Consider the following 19,452-nt stretch of genomic DNA (forward strand, 5'->3'; position numbering starts at 1 on the left):
GACCGTTACACACCTCAGGGGGATAGAAAGCAGTGAAACCAAATGCAGGTTTCACATTTCTAAAATCTCATCTCCATATTAAGAAATTGGATGTTCACAATTCCTGTGCAGTACTTAACACAGTGTAACTCGATCCTCCATTATGCATTTTGGAGGAAATTTAGCAAAGCTCCAAGGTTTGTTCAGCCTGAGACAAATACCACAAAAATATATGATGCTTGTCTCGTTTTTTTGTAAACATCCTGACTGAAAGCACAGGTCTAAGAGGAAGAGCTGGTGGTGTCTTCCAGCTCTTTGGTATTATCACTGTACATGTGATATGTAAGATCAAGTGGCCAAACCTTTCAGTCATTACCCAAGTTGTTATGCAGTAACTTCAAAAGAAGCTTTATCTGAGTGAGGACTACATGCTCTTATTCAAAGTGAGATTTAGAAGTTAGTGCACTAGAAACTTGTAATTACTCAGAGAAAATTTTTGAAAAAGGTGTAATGTACAAAATACAATTGCAGGCTTTGGAAAGATATGTTGCATGCTGCTTTAATTCCTCAGACTGTTTGGGAACCTTGTTTTCCCAGCAGTTGGGAGGGTGCTGATTTCCAGACCGCCGAGGTGTGACATGGAATTTTTTTACGGAGCAGCTGTGGTACCCACAAATTGACTAGCCACATTCCAAGAAGCATCAGGAGCACAGAAATACCTCTTTGTGCCAGAAGTGCATACTGGAAATGCCACAAAAGATGTTTTATTGCCCTGTGAGGAAGGGACTTAGCCTATATAAAACTGGATGTTCTAGTGATGTGCAAAAATCTGCAGTATCTGGAATTTTGCAGCTCCAAGAAATGTTACAAACACCAATTATTTGCAGATGGTGTCTTACCTAAGCATGCACACTCACACTTGTGACTGCATAAGGAAGAGGGAGGGGATCTCTGTAAATAAACTGCTTAAAAAGAAAACCAAATAGTCAAACTAACAGCTTGGTAGTTTGATATTAGATTGCCTTTTGTTACAGTATTTTTCAAATAGCTGTTACCATAACAACATAACATATTTTTTCTTTATTTTTTTTAGCTGTTTGGAAAAAAAAAATCTTGCCAGAATTCTTCCATAATAGCTTCCATTAATAGCAGTGTCTTCTGTTGAGGAGGCCAGTGCTGATGTCTCCTGCTGTCACAAGTCACTCACAAATCTAGCAGATGTTTTGTTTGATAAGGCGAATTGGAGCTTTACAGAACACATTGTGGTTTTTTATCCATCCCCAAAGAGCAAATATCAGTTAGGATGAGATTCCAAACTGATCATTTGCAAGGAGACAAGGCACGTGATGCCTGTCAACAGAATGTGACCCACCCTGGAGAAACTATCTCAGATTGAACTGTAAAAATTCTCCTTTAACATAGTGACAATGTACCAAGCACCAAGAGACAGACCTCGAAGACATAGCTACAATAAGAACAAAAAGAAAAAAAGAAAAGGAGAAGGAGGGAGAAAAGAGGTGTAAATCTTTTAAAAGGTCAGTATTTTAGCACATATATTACTAAACTCTTAAGGTAAATGCTATAGATGTGAGTGGTTTATCACAAATTACTGTAAAAAAATTGGAAAAAGTGAAAGAAAACACTTTCAACATTGATATTGCCCCAGAAGCACTGGCAGTTTTACTTTGGATTCAAGTAATTTGCATGACTAAGAAATACCACTTTTCCAGGCCTTCCACACACTAGAATGTGGCAAGTATGTCCAGATTATTATATTTAATAATTTGTTTGCTACTACCATCTTTTCTCTGGAAACAGAGATAGAACCATTTATTTTTGCAAGGCATATTTTATAATCAGGTTTTGTAATTTTCTAATCAACTAGGACCATGTTTTAGTGTAAGTTGTTAGATTTTTTTTTAAGCACTTGGCGCAAAATAAGGGAAGGTTTATGAAATACTTGCATATTACATAAAATTTCTCAGAGAAGAAGAAAATGTTATTTCTATGTTGATTACCTGAATTGAAATGACTAGCAGCCAGCCAGCCCATATGGCATGCAACGTTTCTAGAGGAGGTGTGTAACTACATGCATCCATATGTGGGCATATGTGTGCCCATGTTTTCTTCATACCAGCTAAAAAGAATATTTTAAAATCTTTAAAGGTAAGAAGCATTGCTAAGCAGTGCACTTTAATTTCTGTACTCTTTTACATAAATTTACATTCACAATACTAGTTTAAATTAATTCCAGACAGGATATTCCACGCTTGTACAATATAAATGACATTGGAAAATGAAGTGGTTATCTGGTCAGAAGGCTTCAGTGAGACTACTGCCCTAAGATCAAATCTTCTGTTTAGTTTGTGAAGGTATCAAACATTTCAGTGAACATGAAAACAGCAGTGTTGCAAACAGCATTGCAAACCCTGTTGCTCTACTTAAAATTCAAAATAGTGATTTTTTCCCGCATAGTTCAGATCTTTTTTCCAGTGTGTAGCTAAAAATATTTCTATAAGTAAATTGATTTCCCCCACATTACAGTGTATTTGAAAGCATACATACATTGTTGTATTTCCTCTTTTAAGAATGTTAATTCCACTTTTAAGAATGGAGTAAGTCCAGCATTAGTCTGTCTGTTGGAGTTTCTGGTTTAGCTGTGTCGGATCACACATCATTTGATGTAAAAAGGTGAAAGTGGTACTACAGATACCTGCAGTTTGATTGATAATGTTAAGATTATTCATCCACACACTGTCCACTAGATTTTGTTTGCTGCAGTGAAGTCACTCAGCCTGAGATCATTTAATTCAGGCAACAAATCTGAAGCTTTGAAGTGGAGTGACAAGTACTACATGCTCCGCTTTTATGCTCCATATTAGTTATATGTGCATGTAAAAAGTGTTAATGAGATGCATTAAATTTAATAACAAATCTTTTGCATTTACACCACTCTGCTGTAACTAGGATTGAGAAAAAAGCTTTAAACAAAAGAGCTTTCATGCCCTGCTGCGGGAGTGTGACCAGTCATGGTAGGTTGCTCTTGGACTTATAACTACTGAGGGGACTTTTGAAATGGGCACTATTTGAACTTCTGAGCATGGTCTATAATCTTGCTTAATAATTACATCAACTGTGACAGTTTAATTCACTGTAGGTATCCAAAACTATTCCTGAAATTAATAATAGGCATGCTTTATAGCTTATGCATGTCAAAAGTTATAAGACAAGTCTCATCATGGAATGCAACTATTTTAACATGACTTTTTAAATAATCCAACAATTTAAAACAATTACATAACATTTTTCTTTCCAATTTTTAAAACAAAAAATGTTTCATTGGATTTATAGGGTTGAATATAGTTAAGTGACCTCTACAAAAAACTTCCTCTTTGAAGTGTTCTCTGAAGAGAGCTTCAAGGCAGCTGAGTGTCTCAGATTGTGATTTTGTAAGGTTTTGATGCTAGAAAATTGTTTAACAAACAGCTCCAAAATATTGAGATTTTGATTAATAACACACAGTGCCCTGGTATTTAAATAATAGAAAGTTTGAAATCGTAACATGTGGCAGTAGAGTATGTGTTCCACATGGTTAGGAGAATAGCAATGGGGGCATACCAATATCTGAGCAGGAGGGCAATAGTTATACAAAGCCAATTAAGCTGTTGTTTAGGAATATATTAAACTGTTGTCTCTACTTGCGCCAAAACTTTTCCACTAAATTCGTGGTTGAAAAGGATGCTTCTTCAGCAGCATAGGGAGTTGGGGTTGCTATTGCTTTGTTCTTCAAATGTCTGCATTGTGTATGACTGTGCAGAACCCTGGATTGGGTTAACATTGACTTCTCAGCAGAGAACGGTTTGGGGATATTAGCCAAATTTATTAATGCAGTAATATATGAAGTATATATACATATATATATATAAGGTAACTCAGGGAAGCTCGTTGAGTGTAACTGTCTTGAAGAGCAATGCTCACACTGAAATCACTCATAGGGCCTCAGAACCTTTGACTGTAGTTAAACTCATATATAGTTTCACGGTCTTCTCAAACGTTGAAACTTTGCTCATGAAAGAGTACTCTGCCAAAAGAAGTTTTACTCTGTCTAAGGAAGCAAAATACTCTATTTGGAGTCTTTCCAATGACAGGACTTGAACTAACATTAAGAGACATTGTACTGGCCTACAGTGAAGGGTTCATTTAAAAATCCCACCTCATTTATACTCTAATTACTACTAGAGTAGGATCACATCTGATCCCATAGTAATTATATATTAGCTGTATATATTAGCTCTGGGGTGAGATCTGATGTTTGCATACAAGTATTTATTTTATTAAGTGAAAATGAGAAAAGACATACCCAACTCTAGCATTATACATCTATACCTCATTTGCATATATATCTTTTAAATTCCAAAGCAGAAAAAACTTGTAACTTTAATTTCTATTTTGGGATAAGCCAAAGAGCAAAAAAAAAAAAGCCAAAAGCATTGATTTAAGAAAAAATTAATAAATTAATGACAGAAGCAAAATGAAAGCTAATGAACTACTTGATGTGAATACATTAACACGTGAATATGTACGTTGCCATTTAGCATGCCAATGCAGTGCTATAACTGTCCAGACATAACACTGTCAGGAAATGATGTGTCAACATTGTTTTTTGGTTGTTTATAATGGTTGAAAGTAGTATGTAGCCACAGAGTTGTGTACAATGGAAAAGATTCATAACCTCCATTTCTGAGCAGTTTCATCTATCAGTTTGAAGAAAATACTTGTATGTCCAGTTCTCTGTTGGTGATGGGATGTGGCTGCAATATGAATATGCTTTCAGCAGTGCACTGTCTAAAATGGACATTGAAACTGAAGTTATTCTGTCTTCACATCAAAGTAGACATGAATCTTAAAAACGTGAAGAAATGAGCTCATTCAGCAAGCCCTACTAACTGTATGTAGCCTGCATTTGCAAATTGTTTAATGGTGGATTGGTATTAGTAAATCTGAAGGATTATTTTACAGTTGTTGGAATTAACATTAAAAATAGTTGCCATTTAATCTATTTCAGAGGAGTTGAAGGTAAATACTACAAAACCAAAATGTAAATAATGAATAAAAGCCTTATAATCAAATGTCTTGACACCTAACCAAATTACTATCTATTGACTGTAATCTAGCTTCAGAATCAATTATAGAGCTTCTTCTTTAGTGTTCATTCACCCCACCACAGAGATAATTTAATAAAGATTTTAAAAGAACATTTTTATAAGCAGGAATCTGAGAAATTTTTGTGATTTAGGGTTTTGAGACTGTAGATTACCATCTTCATTCTCAGCTAAACAAAAGTCTCTCAAGCTTCTTAAGGCACAAACATATTTTAGTCTGTATCCCCAAGAAAAAGTATTTAGGGTTTTTTAAATCAGGAGATTTTTTTTCCATATGGTTTCCCTGTGTGAATTTCCAATCTGTAGATGCACATACCTACCACAGCTCTCAGTCTACTGCAATTTCAAATTTCAAAGCTAAGTAGGCTGACATTTCTTCAGTCAATAATGCTGAAAGGTACAAACTGGAAAAGGGGGAAAGAAGGAAAGATCTCAAAATATTAAAATATCAGGTATTTTCAAAGGGCTTAACTCTTGCAGTCTCCAGAAATTCCAGAAATTTGAAACCACAGTACTGAAGTTGCTGACAAAATGCTTTTTACTAGTGAGCTCCTTGTCAAATCTGAGGTGGCCTTATTGTTGTTATAGTTTCATCTTTTCATAAAGGCTAGTTTGTGAGATACTGCAGCATCAGTTTTTCACCTGACTGATTGTTGATTTAACTGAGGAGGCTTCACAACCAAATCCTCATGGTATGTGAGTTACAGAGCTGGCCCTAGGCAGGTTAAAGTTAAGCTATTTGTATCCATGTCACTTTGGGGGTGTCTTGTTTTATGAGCAATTAAAAAAATAGGTCATGTTTTGTACTCTGGAAACATTGCTGTTTGTGGTTCTCTCAAAATTTAAACATTTTGCATGCCTCAGACCACTTGCAGGGTAAATGGAGTCCCCTGCTGAGCAGCTAATAGGGGAACACACACTTTCAAGAAAAGTGTGTCTAATAGCAGGGGATTACTATAAATCTCCTGGTTTGATGTACACCCTCACTTAAATGTTATGGGAGTGGCTTCGGTATCCTGCAGCTTCTGCATCCCACTTGTACCTGCAACCAGGCATATTTATAAATTCATTGAAGGCTGATATTTTTAAAGAGGAGTTACCAGCTCTTCTTAGAGATGCAAAAAATCAAAAATTAAGTAATCAGTTTATTTTCTTTCCTTCTTTCAAAATGCTACTTATTCTTATTATTTTCAAGTTGAAGTCATAACTTTGGGCAATTTTTGAGTTCTATGATGGTTGTACATTGATTGCATATTTATTTATTTGACCTTAAGAAAAGAAAATAAAATAAGAAAAACTACTTCTGAAATTATTTTATGAACTCAGTGCATCGTGTATAATACTATGTTGTGTATGACATAATATTGATATGAAATTGACCTCTGAAGTAAGAAGAAAATCCAAGCAGAAAATAATTTATTTTGTAAATATGATGATTGCATTTGTTGATGGCATACTCTTATACGTAGCATCTCCCAGGCAGTGTTTGCGATTCACAGGGTGCTAGGACCTTTGGATTATTTCTAAAGGAATCTGGGGAAATTTTATGAGAAACTGAGTTAATCCACAGAACATCACTTGTGCAATTAATGGTTTTCACTAATTTTGTAGTTTCCTGAAACACTAGAGAAACCTTCTAGATTTTCTTTTCTAGGCCGGACACCTCTTGAGCTTTGTCTGTTCCCCAAAAGCCCCTGCTTGGGTGTTTCTAAGACAGGTTGATGTTGCTCAGCTGGGCAGAAGGCATTCAAGCAGGTGCTAAGGGTAACAAGGCTAGATAAGTGGCCGGTTCACGCTTTTAATTGCCTTATTTCTCTCCTAGCTTTGGAAGTGGATGCTGCATTATGGCTACTCTGTTCATACTTCCAGGTACAGACTGGGGAGGTGGCTGGGATTTGTACATGAGCTGTACAGACAATGTGTTCTTTTTAACAAGTGCTTTACTAAATCTGGCTATTAAAGATATTTTTGTGGCTAGCACAGTTGTTGATCTGACAGCAGACATAACTTCAGCTTCAATGCTGTGGAGGTCATCTACCCCCTCAAGTTATTGCAGCAGTGAGGTGAATACTGGCATTAGTGACCATCATCTCTTTCCTGACTGAACGCTGTTCTTAGGCATTTTGTGCTTTGCCGTGCACCTCTCCAGAGAAGTGGGAATCTTAAGCTCAAGAGAATCCTGAGGCAAATGGTATTTCAGTCTCATCTAATTTCATTGATGCACCAAGTACTGAACAAAAAGAGCCCCAGAAATAACTGAAGAAATAACAGGAGAGACTTGAGATCACCTTTGGCCTGAGTCAATAGGAGTTCTTACCCTGCCTTGCAGATAACATGAGTTTGCAAATGTTGTTGCTGCTGTTGCTAATTCTCCTGAATATATGACCCGTGAGATTGAAAGTGAACTGATAGGATATTTCCTGTGTTGCCACATGTGAACAACTGAAAAATATGCAGAAGATACAGGCAGAATATCATTACTGGTTTCCTACAAGGAAATGTGAGCTGGTAAGTGTATTGAGGCTTGTGTTGGGTGGACTTTCAGTGACTCAGCATCTTCCTTGATTGTTGGATGCCTTTAATTTTAAAAAGTAGCCCATGTTTCTGCTCAGGTCATGCAGAAAAGATTAGCCAACATGAAAAGTATCACAGATAACTGCTGTGAAAATGGTTAACTTTATCTTGATGTGAAGTCATCTGGATTTTTATCCATTGAAACAAGCAATGAACATATGAGCTCCAATTTTTGTTCTAACATATATTTTCTTAATTTCTAACTTACTTTTTATACCATGAATATTTTTCTTTTCTGTGTATTTTAATTATTATTTTGGTTTGAAAACAAGACAGCCTGGTTCTTTGCATAACAAAATTAAGAACATCATGAGTCTGCTGAATTAGGGAAAACAACTTGGATACATTAAAACCTTTTATAACTTTTTTTTTTTCTGTAATATGTATAGAAGTTGGTAGGGACAGTAGCCATATACTACTTTTGCCAGTACTGCTCTGAAGCAAAGAGTGATTAAGACTGGAACTTGCAGATTCAGAATGTGCAGGTATGTTTCCAATCTAAGAGTTAAGAAAAGAGGAGCAATCATTCAAGTTATTATTTAATGATGGACTGAAACTTGCATTTGAGAAATGACTTCATAATTTACCCCAGATAAAATAAAATACCTTTTTAAAGAGAAATAAAGAAGATAAAAAATAGTAATATTGTTCTCAACCATCTACTTTAAAAAATTGGGTATTTATTGACATAAATTGATTGTTGAAGCAGAGGTCTCACTAAAACTGTGACTGATTCTATTAAGTCTTCTCCCACTTTGTGCTGCAAACCAGTCTCATCTTCTCATTAGAATGGCTGGAACAGCCCTGTAACTGACTGGAGATTTCTTTTCCAGAGTCTGTTGTCTGTTAATGTTTCAGATGTGTTTGTCAGGCCATACACCAGTTACACTTTACATTAGCCAAAAATAATGACAATTCATTGTTACTGAACTAACATAACACGGTTATGCAAACTTGGCCACCTACCTCTGCATTCCAATCTACAAAACACTGTGAGGGAAGAAAATTGGAGTGGCATCATCATTTGGCAGATACATATCATAAATTAGCGAACTTCCCAGGCTTTTCACTGAACCAGCAGTGCAGCTAAAATAGCTGTAACTGAGGCACCAAGCTCTCACTGTAAGGGAGTGTAGTAAGAAGAAATCATTAATAAAAACATTATTAAACAGTCATTGATTCTTTGGAAGATAAACTGAATGGGATATAAAAGCATTCTCAGGTGTATGTTTCAGGCTAAATCAAGGCACCAAGGTAAGAAGCATCAATTACTGAAAGCTGCTTAGGTCAGGACCCCAAGTGAAGTGTAAAAGCCTGACAGCCTTTTCCCACTTGCCCTTGGCCGACTGTGCTCAGGGCAGGACTGTCACCTGGGATCAAATGCTTTGAATAGAGCTGTGAGAGAGAGAGTCTCACTGGGAGCTTGTTTTCTGTGCTTGAGAGCTACGGTTACACTCAGGTGTGAGGTTGTAGGTGTGCCTGCCCCTAGCTCTGTGACCTTTGTTGACGATCACGTGATCCAGTCTATTTTTACTTGGCTACCTAACTTCACCACAGACATATTTGGTCACTGTTGACCTTTCTAGCAATTAATGGGCTTCTGGCTAATCCTGGTTACCTTTGCCAAACCTGTTTTCCTCTTTTTGCTCAGGTATTGTGGGGAAGCTGTTCCCACTGGCCTTGCTACCATGCTGTGTGCGTGATGGGAATTTTGTGGGTGTCTCACCTGCACACCAGCTGCCCTGGTGTGAAGGGGGCAGTGTCTCCAGCCCCTGGGCAATGAGCTGGAGCCACTAACTGGCACATTTCACATCCTTAGAGAACTTCAAGGAATTTGGATACTTGTGATTCAAATGGAAAAAACCAGGACACAAACGAACAAGGTTTTCTCTAATTAAAACCACAAGACCCATTTATTTTGATGGGAAAAACTGTAGCCAATTGTAAATATCATTATAAATGTCTTTTGAAAATGTTTACTTCTGCAAGCCGCTCTGGATCTTTAGGACCTTTGGGCTTTCTATCTGTCCTTCAGAATGAAACATTAATGAATATAATTTAACAGAGTATGTTAAAAAAAATGTTAATGCTGAAGTCATGGACATACTTGGTTAGTATTTTTTAATTAACTTTTTTCCCCCTTTACAACCACTGAAGCACTTTGTGGTCTAAGTTACTGTGCCACTACTATCAAATAAGGTAGGAAATATTTTATCATATTTTGATCCCTATTTTCCCCCCAACTTATATTATGGCATATGAAAGATTTCCATTGTTCAAACTGGTGAACTGATGTTATTTAACTTTAAATGTTTCTACACTTTTGGTTTCCATCATGTATTTGACATAACTCAAATGTAACTAATTAGTACTGAAGTACAACTTTTCATTTATCACATTTTTGCAGATAGATTTTTAAAATATTTATTCTGATTACTTGTTTATTATGATATGCTGCTTCAAATTAAAATGTTGAGTTGTTTTAATAAGGATTCTGAAATCTATTCATACATCCTGCATGTAAAAGGCCTAACAAGTTAGTTCCATAACAGTGGTATTGCTGTAAACATCACAGAGTGATTATGTTTTCACTATTTTATACAAAGATGTGCAGTGCTAATACTTATTCCTCAACTTCAATATCTTCTTGGAACTGCTATTCTGAGAAGTAGATAATGTTAGAAAGAAAGCAAATTATTAATGCAGAGCAGCACAGTCATCAATAGCCTTCAAAATACACTTTAAAAATCAAGCTTTTACAAACATGCCACAGACTCTGCTGTAGCACTGTATGCTCTAAAAGCTGCAGGTATATTTTAGAAAACACTGATGAAGCCATTACTGCTTCATCCATTTGTTCATAGTGTGTATCATTATTCAAGAAATTTAAGAACAGTAATGATGGAAAATCACACAGAAAGAAAAGGAACATGGACTTTGCCAGAAACAAGGGCTACATTTTTATTCAAGAGGCCCATAATGATGGAAAATCACAATGAAAGGCAGAGACGAAACAGGGATCCCATAAAGAACTGGCACACCACAGTGGCACAAGTAGTAGAACCGTCATAGCAAGTGGATAAAAATAAAGAAAACAAAATTAACTAGAGAAGAGCTGGACTCAGGGATGAAGCAGAAAACAGAAACAAATCACAGTAAATGCTGAAGATTAATTTCAAAGAATCTGCTGAGAATGAGGGCAGACACAAGTTCCATCAATATTAATGAAGCTGAAATAGAACTCCAAACGACCATGAGTATAAAACGGCACACAAAGCATTTTCTTTTAAATAGGTTGGAGATTAGATGATAAGACCTTCCAAAAAATGATCAGAATACACAAAAGATGTTATTATGGAGAAAAAAGATAAACAATCACAACATAATTAATATTTCTATAGTTGTTCTTTAATATTTATCAGCACGCACATTTATTATAAAACATGGTTCGTAGATGAGATACTCAAGAAAGTAAGAGGAGAAGAGTATTTTCTCATGTCCAATGCTCTACAAATATCTTAAAGGGATCTTGTATAACTTCAGGTACCTGTCTTTGACTCTTTTTATTTTAAGCAGTTTAAAAAATTTAGATACCTCAAATCCTTAATAATATGGTCTCCTTCAGGTTCATATAATTTGTAAAAAAATATTATTACCCACCTTGAACTTAAAAAAGAATACATATTACCTATAAATTGGTCGTCAGAGCTCTGTGCAGTCAGGAAATAAACTTTTCTTCCCTAATTACTTAAGCTACCCACTTGCATTAGACAGACATGACTACAGGCTATGGACTTTTCAGAGGTTCTCATATTCTTGACATTAAAAGATTTTGCCCCACCATCTGACAGCTGTATTCACTTCTTGTCAGATAGCCTGTGGTTAGAAACAAGGTGTCACACTTTAGGAACCTGACTTCTAAAAAGACCAACACAAATATGTAATTTCTCAGATGATGTTGTCAGGCTTTCAGGAAATTGTAACTGGCATGGCAAATGTCTTAGGACTTCCCTTACTGAGAAAGCAGAGCGAGTGAGTACCTTTTCCATTAAAGATTGCTCTTCCCTATGAAAGTTCGTTGTGACAGGCAAAATTTCAGTGTCACAAAGAAAGAGATACAATCAATCTGCTTCACTTACGTAAAAAATTAAACTATTTAAGGTTTTTTCATCTGACATGAGAAAGGCCACATGTCGTTCTTCTTATAGCAGGTCACTGATGTTATTTCAGTGCCTTCCCCCCAGCTGGTCAGCAGTAGTTCTTCTCCACTTCAGGGTTCTCAATGCACTTGCTGCAAATGCACTAACCTTTCTTCTACATTGTAGTAAAGATGTGAGGATCTAAGTAAAGCTATTGAGAGGAATAAAAATACTTTGTAAGCCAAAGCTTTAAAAGGGAGACTGGGATATAAAATATTGTCATTAGTGTATAAAAATATGTAGATTAGATTTGGCAGAAAAATACTTATTTGCAATAGGCCAGGCTCTTGTGTTTCTCCAGAGGGACAGGGATTTTACATAGTGGCAACCAGTAGTTAAACTCTGGCTGAAAATCCCTCTGCAGAATTTATTTGGGTTTTGAAATCCATGTTAGTGAAATCTGTGTCCAAGCATTCATGCTGTTAAGTCAAACTTTGGTTGTACCCACCAAAATATTAGGGTTATGAGACAACAGAATTTCTATGATCATGTTTTATTTCTTAACATGGTCATGGTAATCTTTACCACTTGATAAGTAACTTCTCAGTGTTTGATAATAGGATTTCATTGTCTTTCCATAATTCCTCTGCAGAGCATGCACGGTTCTGTCCTGCTGTGTGCATCCTGCAGCCCAGCAACAAGCAGGGCAGGACAGTGATCTCTTCCTGTTACTGACATGAATGCAATTCTCCTTTAGGAAAACAGGGCATGGAATACAATGGGAAGCTGACTGCTAAATGTACATTTGTGTCAGCTGCGCTGGTACCTGAACAGTTGTCTTGCATCTGGCAATAACTGTGACGAGGTACCTGTAGAGATGACTGCCAGGGTCTCTGCAAGTGCTGTGGACTCTTGGTTTATGCTGGCACCACCAACACTGTTCATATACAAGTTGTTTCCCAAGTTACAAAATGTCAAATCCCACATTTACAGATGAGAATACCACACAGTTGAGAATAGAAAGTTATGAACAACTTTGCAAGTAAATTATGGGGAAAACATTGGTGTTGAGTGAAGCTTTGCTGAGCTTCTAAGCTCTTCTGAATAGAGAATTACAAAGTTACAAGGTAGCTAAGAGGTCCTCTCCTGAACGCACAAGTGAGGCATAATTGCATTGTGACTTTTTCTTATAAATAAGAACGCTACCATGAAATTAAAGAAAAATAATGTATATGTGATCCAAGTTTTAAATTGATTTTTTTATTGGATTTTTATAATATAGTAGCTGAAGTACAAGGAAGAAATGATTGGATTCTTATTATAACCACAAGAATGCAGTCTTAGCAGTATGCTAGTAGTATTTATGTGTAAACTGAAGCCTTCTACAGAATAAATCTCCATTGTATTTACAGAGGTCACTGTAATCCTAACATAGAACCAAAACTGTCATCCTGCCTTCTCTAGGGGTGTGGTGCTACCACAGTGTTTCTGAATTGGACTGCGGTATTCACCCATCCGTTCATCCTAAACAACATACCTTCATGAGGCAAAATTAGTTGATTGCTGTTGTAAACTCTTGAAATTTTCATATGCAACCCCGTCTTGAAGGTGTAGTCTGTATCCCTGTTACCACCTTTCTGTGATGCGCTTTGGGGCTTTAATGAATAACCCCAGAGGAACATGTCACAGCCCCTTTCTGTGCAATGCACTGGGCTCCCCATCCAGCCATACCTGCAAAGTGAGAACTTTAAATGACCTGGTAAAGGTTGTAGATTTTCCAGAGTGTAAAGAATTCTTCGCTAATTTTGCAAGTAACTCTTTTTCTCAACTGCTAGAAATGTAGATGAATGTTATTAGTGAGTTTTATCTGAACTCTTCACGTTATAAAATACATTACAACATGAAGTTATAAAGTAAAATAAATACAATATAGATAAAATTTAAAACACTTCCAGAATTGCTGCTTGGTTTTCATTTTACAGTCATTTTGCAAATATGTAATATATAAAACATATGGCTATCACTTTACTTATGTAGTATATTAAGTCACTCATCTTATTCTTCCATCAAAATTGAATGTATCTTATCAGGCTAGAATATAACTGTTCAATCTGCATTAGGCCCTGAATTAGGTTTGTGGTCTTTTTCCTGAGATGACATTTTTTAGTTCAATTATCCAGATCTCTCAATACATTTTTCTATTGTGTTCAATATATGAAGTCATTGTATCTATCCTAAAAATGTTAAAAACATTTTTTTGCCCTAGAAGAGAAAGATGAAATGTCTTTGAAAGCTAGCAAGAGTCTACTATTCTTGCACAGACATTTAACTGCACCCAGTCAATAATCTAGACTAAATACCAAATATTGTTATTTTATCTTTCTATGTTGTAACTTCAGACTTGCACCTCGCACAAAAGTAGAGGTTAGAGCGAATTATGGAAAAAGAAGTTTATTTTCCCTAAGGTTTCTTTCTTGCGGGTATCTCCCAGGCTGCTGAACATACCCTAAGATTGTAGAAAACAGATCTGAGAATAAGTCCTTCAGTGGGTTTATTCCTAGTCAGCATTCTTGCAGGGTGGGCTATGGTGGGTTCTTTTTGGCTTGGTTTTTGTTAATAAGTATACAGGTAAGTATACAGGTACAGCCCAAATTCAGAGACAGAACTCTCCCTATTTGTAGATTATAGAATCTTCTTCCATGTTCAGTAATAACCTTCGAGGCACAAGAAATATTTAATAATTATGTTCCTTTCCCATACTTAGTTGTTCAACTATCCAGTATCCTGATTAATCTCCAATTAAGTGCTATCATCCACAGCACTAAATAAAATCAAATCTAACCCTTTTTTTTTAAGACTACTACCATTTAGTTTAACACTTCTTTCACGTCTTATGGTTTAATTGGTAGAAGAGAAATGGTCATGCTAGAATGGTCCTAACCCCTTGGAAGCCTAGAAAAAGCCTAGTATTGTTCACCCCAATTTAAGTGGTTTTTTCTCAGTTTTTATTAGTATTAATCATAAAAATATTTTTATTTTATATTGGTACTCTCATTTTGCTAAGCTACTGAAAATGTTCAAAGTAGACCTGTAACTTTTGAACTAAAATGTCATTAATTCACAGGTTATTTCTCCTACTATAGAACATCTCTCTTCTTGGCTTTCTCTCTCTTCCCATGAGCTAATCTCTTTCACTATTCTCACTATGAACTTCTCAGTATGCATTGTGTCTGTTAGTGACATTGTCCACATTAAAGTTATGAAATTCAGCTGATATTTCCAGACTCATGATCTAGAAATATTAATAATATGTGGCAGATCAGACTGTTCTGCACTATACGCTTCTAGACTGACAAAGTCTGGGATATTTCAGGAAGGGGTGGGAGATCTTTATTCCACCACAGCAATACTGACTGTTTTGGGGCAGGATTAACATCATTAACAATCTGTTACCAGTGTTAAAATAAGGACAGTTATCAGAATACCAAAGCGTGAAAATTACTATATATGAAATGCAAAGTATGAATTTAGGTGTATAAAGAATGGAATAATGTTAAATTCTCTATAAAACTGCCTGAATCCACAGTTAAAAGGACAAACACATAATGTTTAAAAATATTGTATTTGAGCACAGTTCAGCTGGGTGATGACTACCTTTAAACTTCACAGAACTCGATGAACACCATTTAGTTTAGACCTGCCCTTGAATGCTGTTTCTTTTTAGCCCCGAGCATATTTGTTGCTGGGAGTCATCCAGTGCCCTCCAAGTGGCAGAGACCCAGGTAATTCAGAGTGGTGGTGTGCAAAAGCAGCTCTGTTCTTCTCACCCCCTGGGTTGCACTGAACATTGCCTGGTCACAGCAAGGATCAGGGGCTCTGTCTTTATTCTTTCAGTTCTACAAAACCACTTATTTTTGCAGTTAACAGTGACTCTGCTGTAAATATATGTTCTGGGCAGCAAAAAAGCAAAGAGTATGTTGGTGGCAGAAACAACAAAGTGTTTGTTTTATTACTATCCCTTAAACATTGTTTTTAATCAGGTAGAGTTGCTCCAGGGCTCTTTGACTTCTGTACGTGTTCCAGCTGTAAAATAAGCTGTATTTATGAAGTATTTCTGTGTTGGAGAGTTGACACTGAGATGATTGCTCTCTAGATGTTTTTCTTTTTTCCCATTAAGCTTATAAAATGCATTTTAAATGTAATATGGTCAAGGTTATTATGGTTTAAACTATGTATGCCAGTTTAAAATAAGGTTTTCACCATTACAACAGATTTGGATAGAAACATTCAGCCAAGTAAGGCAAACCTTGACTTTAAAAGCAAGTCAAAATCAAAAGCATGTAAGATGAAGTGTTACATTGCCAAGAGTCGATTTCTATCTGAAGGAATCAAATGCTTTGAAGTCCTGTATCTGTATTTAGTGAAGTGGCCATGCTAAAAGTAAACTGGTTATAGAGACTGGAGGGAGGGAGGGAGGGGTGGACATTATTACAGTATGTTGTATGAAGAGCATAAATTAAAAACTTATATTCAAACTTGCAAATTTTTGCATTCACAGCATTGACTTTGGTACCGTAGTATCATTGAAGTACAGCAACAAAAGCAGTCAGGATCTTAGTTTATTTTCTCTTCCAGAGTTCAGCTGTTTTCCTCAATAGCTAAAATCAGAATTATACCTATTTTAGGCTCCATTATCTGTGTGTACACACACACAGACACACACTCTTAATGTATTGAACTGCTTGTGTCTGTATTGTGCTTATGAACTGGTAGGCAAAAAAAGTTAGACTTGATCAGCTGCTAGATAAATATCAACTTTCCAGTCACACAAAAATATTCAGCAGAGTTAAATATTTTTATTTTAAGAAGACAGTCAAAAAGTTTATCTTCTGAGAGCTATCATGCCTCGATTGGACAACGACATTGTCTGACAAAATGTTAGGATGGTGAAAAAAATTTAATAAACAGAAAAGCTCCCCAAAAATAGTCTTTGAGACAGTTTGTGGTCTTATTAATAGAGATAATACATCCCTTACTGTTGTTGTGAAATTGTCTTGCATAACCTTACTCTCAGGACAAGTATGGATAAAAGGGTCTTGAACTTCAGAAGGGTGGAAAACTAAGATGTGTTTATTCCATTCCTTAAAAGGAAACTAAATTTGATTACTGAAGTTTGTAATTTAGAGATGTGAAGGATGCAGGAGCTGCTCTGCATTTATTTATACATAATTTTTGTTAATTCCAATATTTCTTGATGTTTGGTGTAGTAATACATTAACTTTATTCAAAAGCTAAGTAAATGTATATTAATCTGATTTAGATGGTTGATATTCTTTCTTTTCTCCTCTTAAATGTGTAGTGATAGATCTTAAGACAGTAGAAAGACCACATAAGCATATCATCAGCAAGAACTGATTGTTATTATCACAGTACTAATAGTACTAATAATATGCTAACAGGCACAGCATTCTCTTCTTCAACATTATTGTTGCAAAAATCTCATGTCACTGAATCAAAAAGTTGTAACAGCCATTTTTTTATGTATAATATCAAATTAGGGCTAGTAAAAGTGTCCTTTCTTAAAAAAAAAAAAAGGAGGAAATAAAGAAGGATATAAATAAATGCTCAAGATTATATTCCTTTTATTGTGATAGAGATGATATATAATCTGATGATACTCTCACCTTGACTCCTTCACTCTGGTGTTTTTCAAGTTTTGAGAATTTTATCTTATGGTCTTAAAATAGGACATGCTATAAGAACAGTTTTTACTGTCTTCTCTCCTTCAATTTTCTTAGCAGGCAAGACTTGATGGTGCCTGTCTTTAATGGTTCAGAGAGGCAGAGCCTGAGTTAAAGAAAATGTCTAGGTTTTTTGAAGAGTCTAGGTCTCACTTCTGTAACATTCCAGAATTAATTTTTATAGATTCTAAATGTTTCATCTTTTCTTAATGAAATCTTTTATTTCTAGATTATTTTATTAATTTGCCACGTAAATTGTTATAAATAAATCCCAATGTGTTTACAATGGTTTCCTCTTGACCATCTTTATAAATGTCTAGATAAAGCATGAACAATAATCTAGTGGCAGGCCCAACTACCGGTGCTCCTTTGAATCCCAAAAGCATATGGATGCCCAGGGCACTTCTCTGGGCACTGGGTATTTCACCTTTCCCGTGCTTCCTGCTCTGGTGCAGGATGGTTAGGTTGGGAAAGAGAAGACCAGGACGTTAATCTAGAGAAGAGGAGGCTCAGGGATCACTTTACAGCTCTTTACAAGTACGTGAAAGAAGGTTGTAGCCAGGTACTGGCCCCTCTCTTCTCCCAGGCAACTAGTGACAAGAGGATATAGCCTTCAGCTGCCCTAGGATTTAGGTTGGACCTTAGGACGGATTTCTTCACAGGAGGGGTGATTAGACAGTGGAATGCGCTGCCCAAGGTGGTGGAATCGCCGTCCCTGGAGGTGTTTAAGGAAGGGCTGAACACGGCACAGAGTGCCGTGATGTGTTTGACGGCGTGGTGTTCGGTCATAGGTTGGACTCGATGATCTCAGAGGTCTTTTGCAACCTCACTGATTCTGCGATTTGTGGCTGTTTGCAGCCAAGAGCGATGCTCTCCGTGCCCCAGCGCTGCCCCCGTGTCCGCAGGACGAGCCCTCAGGGGGCCGGGCGGGCGCGGCGCGAGCGCTCCCTCGGCCCCGCCCCCCTCGCGACCTTTCCCCTCGCGCCGCTCCCGGCCAATGGCCGCGCGCGGCCCCGCCCCTTCCGCCGGCGTGTCCGCGTGCGAGGGTCCGCGGGCGCCTTCGCTGCGCGGCGGGGCCGGACGGGCCGGGCCGAGGTGAGCGGGACCGACTGCCCCGCCCCGCCCGGCACCGCCGCAGGGACACCCGCACTGCCACTGCCGCCCCCGCCCGCCACCGCCCCGCCGGCGGCTCTGCGCGGCCTGCGGGAGGCGGAGGCCCCGGCTGGGCCGCCGCGCCGGGAGGGGACGGCACAGGGCGGGGAGGGTGCGCGGGGGTGTCGCGGCGAGCTCAGCGTGCCTTGCTCTGTGCTTTCAGATGCCCCCGAAGAAAGGAGGTGACGGGGTCAAGTCGCACCCGATCATCGGACGGTTCGGGACGTCCCTGAAGATCGGGATCGTCGGGCTGCCCAACGTGGGGTAGGTGGTGGCGGGCAGCGGGTCCCGGGTTTGCCCCTCTCCGGGCAGAGCGACCCGGCGCGGTCCCTGGGTGAGGGCGGGTGGGGATGCGAGCAGAGGGACACGTTCCGAGCCTCACTGCTCGGTGATGGACTTCCATCTTTAGCTGCAGCTGCTTACAGGTGGAGCCACGTAAAACAGGTAGCGAGAGACAGGTACGCACAGGTCTGGACAAGATAATAGTCAGGGATTCAAAGACAGGACAAGTCTTGGCAATTGCTGACTTTTATAAAACACTGTGTTCTTTGCACTTCCTTGCTTCTGGTGTTGTGTGTGTATGTAATGTATGTTTTCATGCGAATACATAGGAACACGTGCCTGCAAGTTCCTTTTATATTTGGGGATGGTATGCATAGGAACGGATTAATTATTCATAAGTGTCGTTAACAGTGAAGAGGACTT

General features: G+C 37.8%; 1 protein-coding gene across 1 annotated transcript in view; it reads left to right on the plus strand.

The window, feature by feature from the left end:
- The first annotated feature begins 18,609 nt into the window (after nucleotides 1-18,609).
- OLA1 (Obg like ATPase 1) overlaps nucleotides 18,610-19,452 on the plus strand; it is a 96,551-nt gene continuing 95,708 nt past the window's right edge. Inside the window, exons 1-2 of the mRNA XM_050339741.1 lie at nucleotides 18,610-18,690; nucleotides 18,911-19,011. Of these exons, the coding sequence (XP_050195698.1) occupies nucleotides 18,911-19,011 (101 nt within the window). The 5' untranslated portion in view covers nucleotides 18,610-18,690. The remainder of the gene's footprint in view (nucleotides 18,691-18,910; nucleotides 19,012-19,452) is intronic.

Source organism: Myiozetetes cayanensis, unplaced genomic scaffold, assembly GCF_022539395.1.
Source record: "Myiozetetes cayanensis isolate MyiCay16 unplaced genomic scaffold, myiCay2020 scf9, whole genome shotgun sequence".
NCBI lineage: Eukaryota > Metazoa > Chordata > Aves > Passeriformes > Tyrannidae > Myiozetetes > Myiozetetes cayanensis.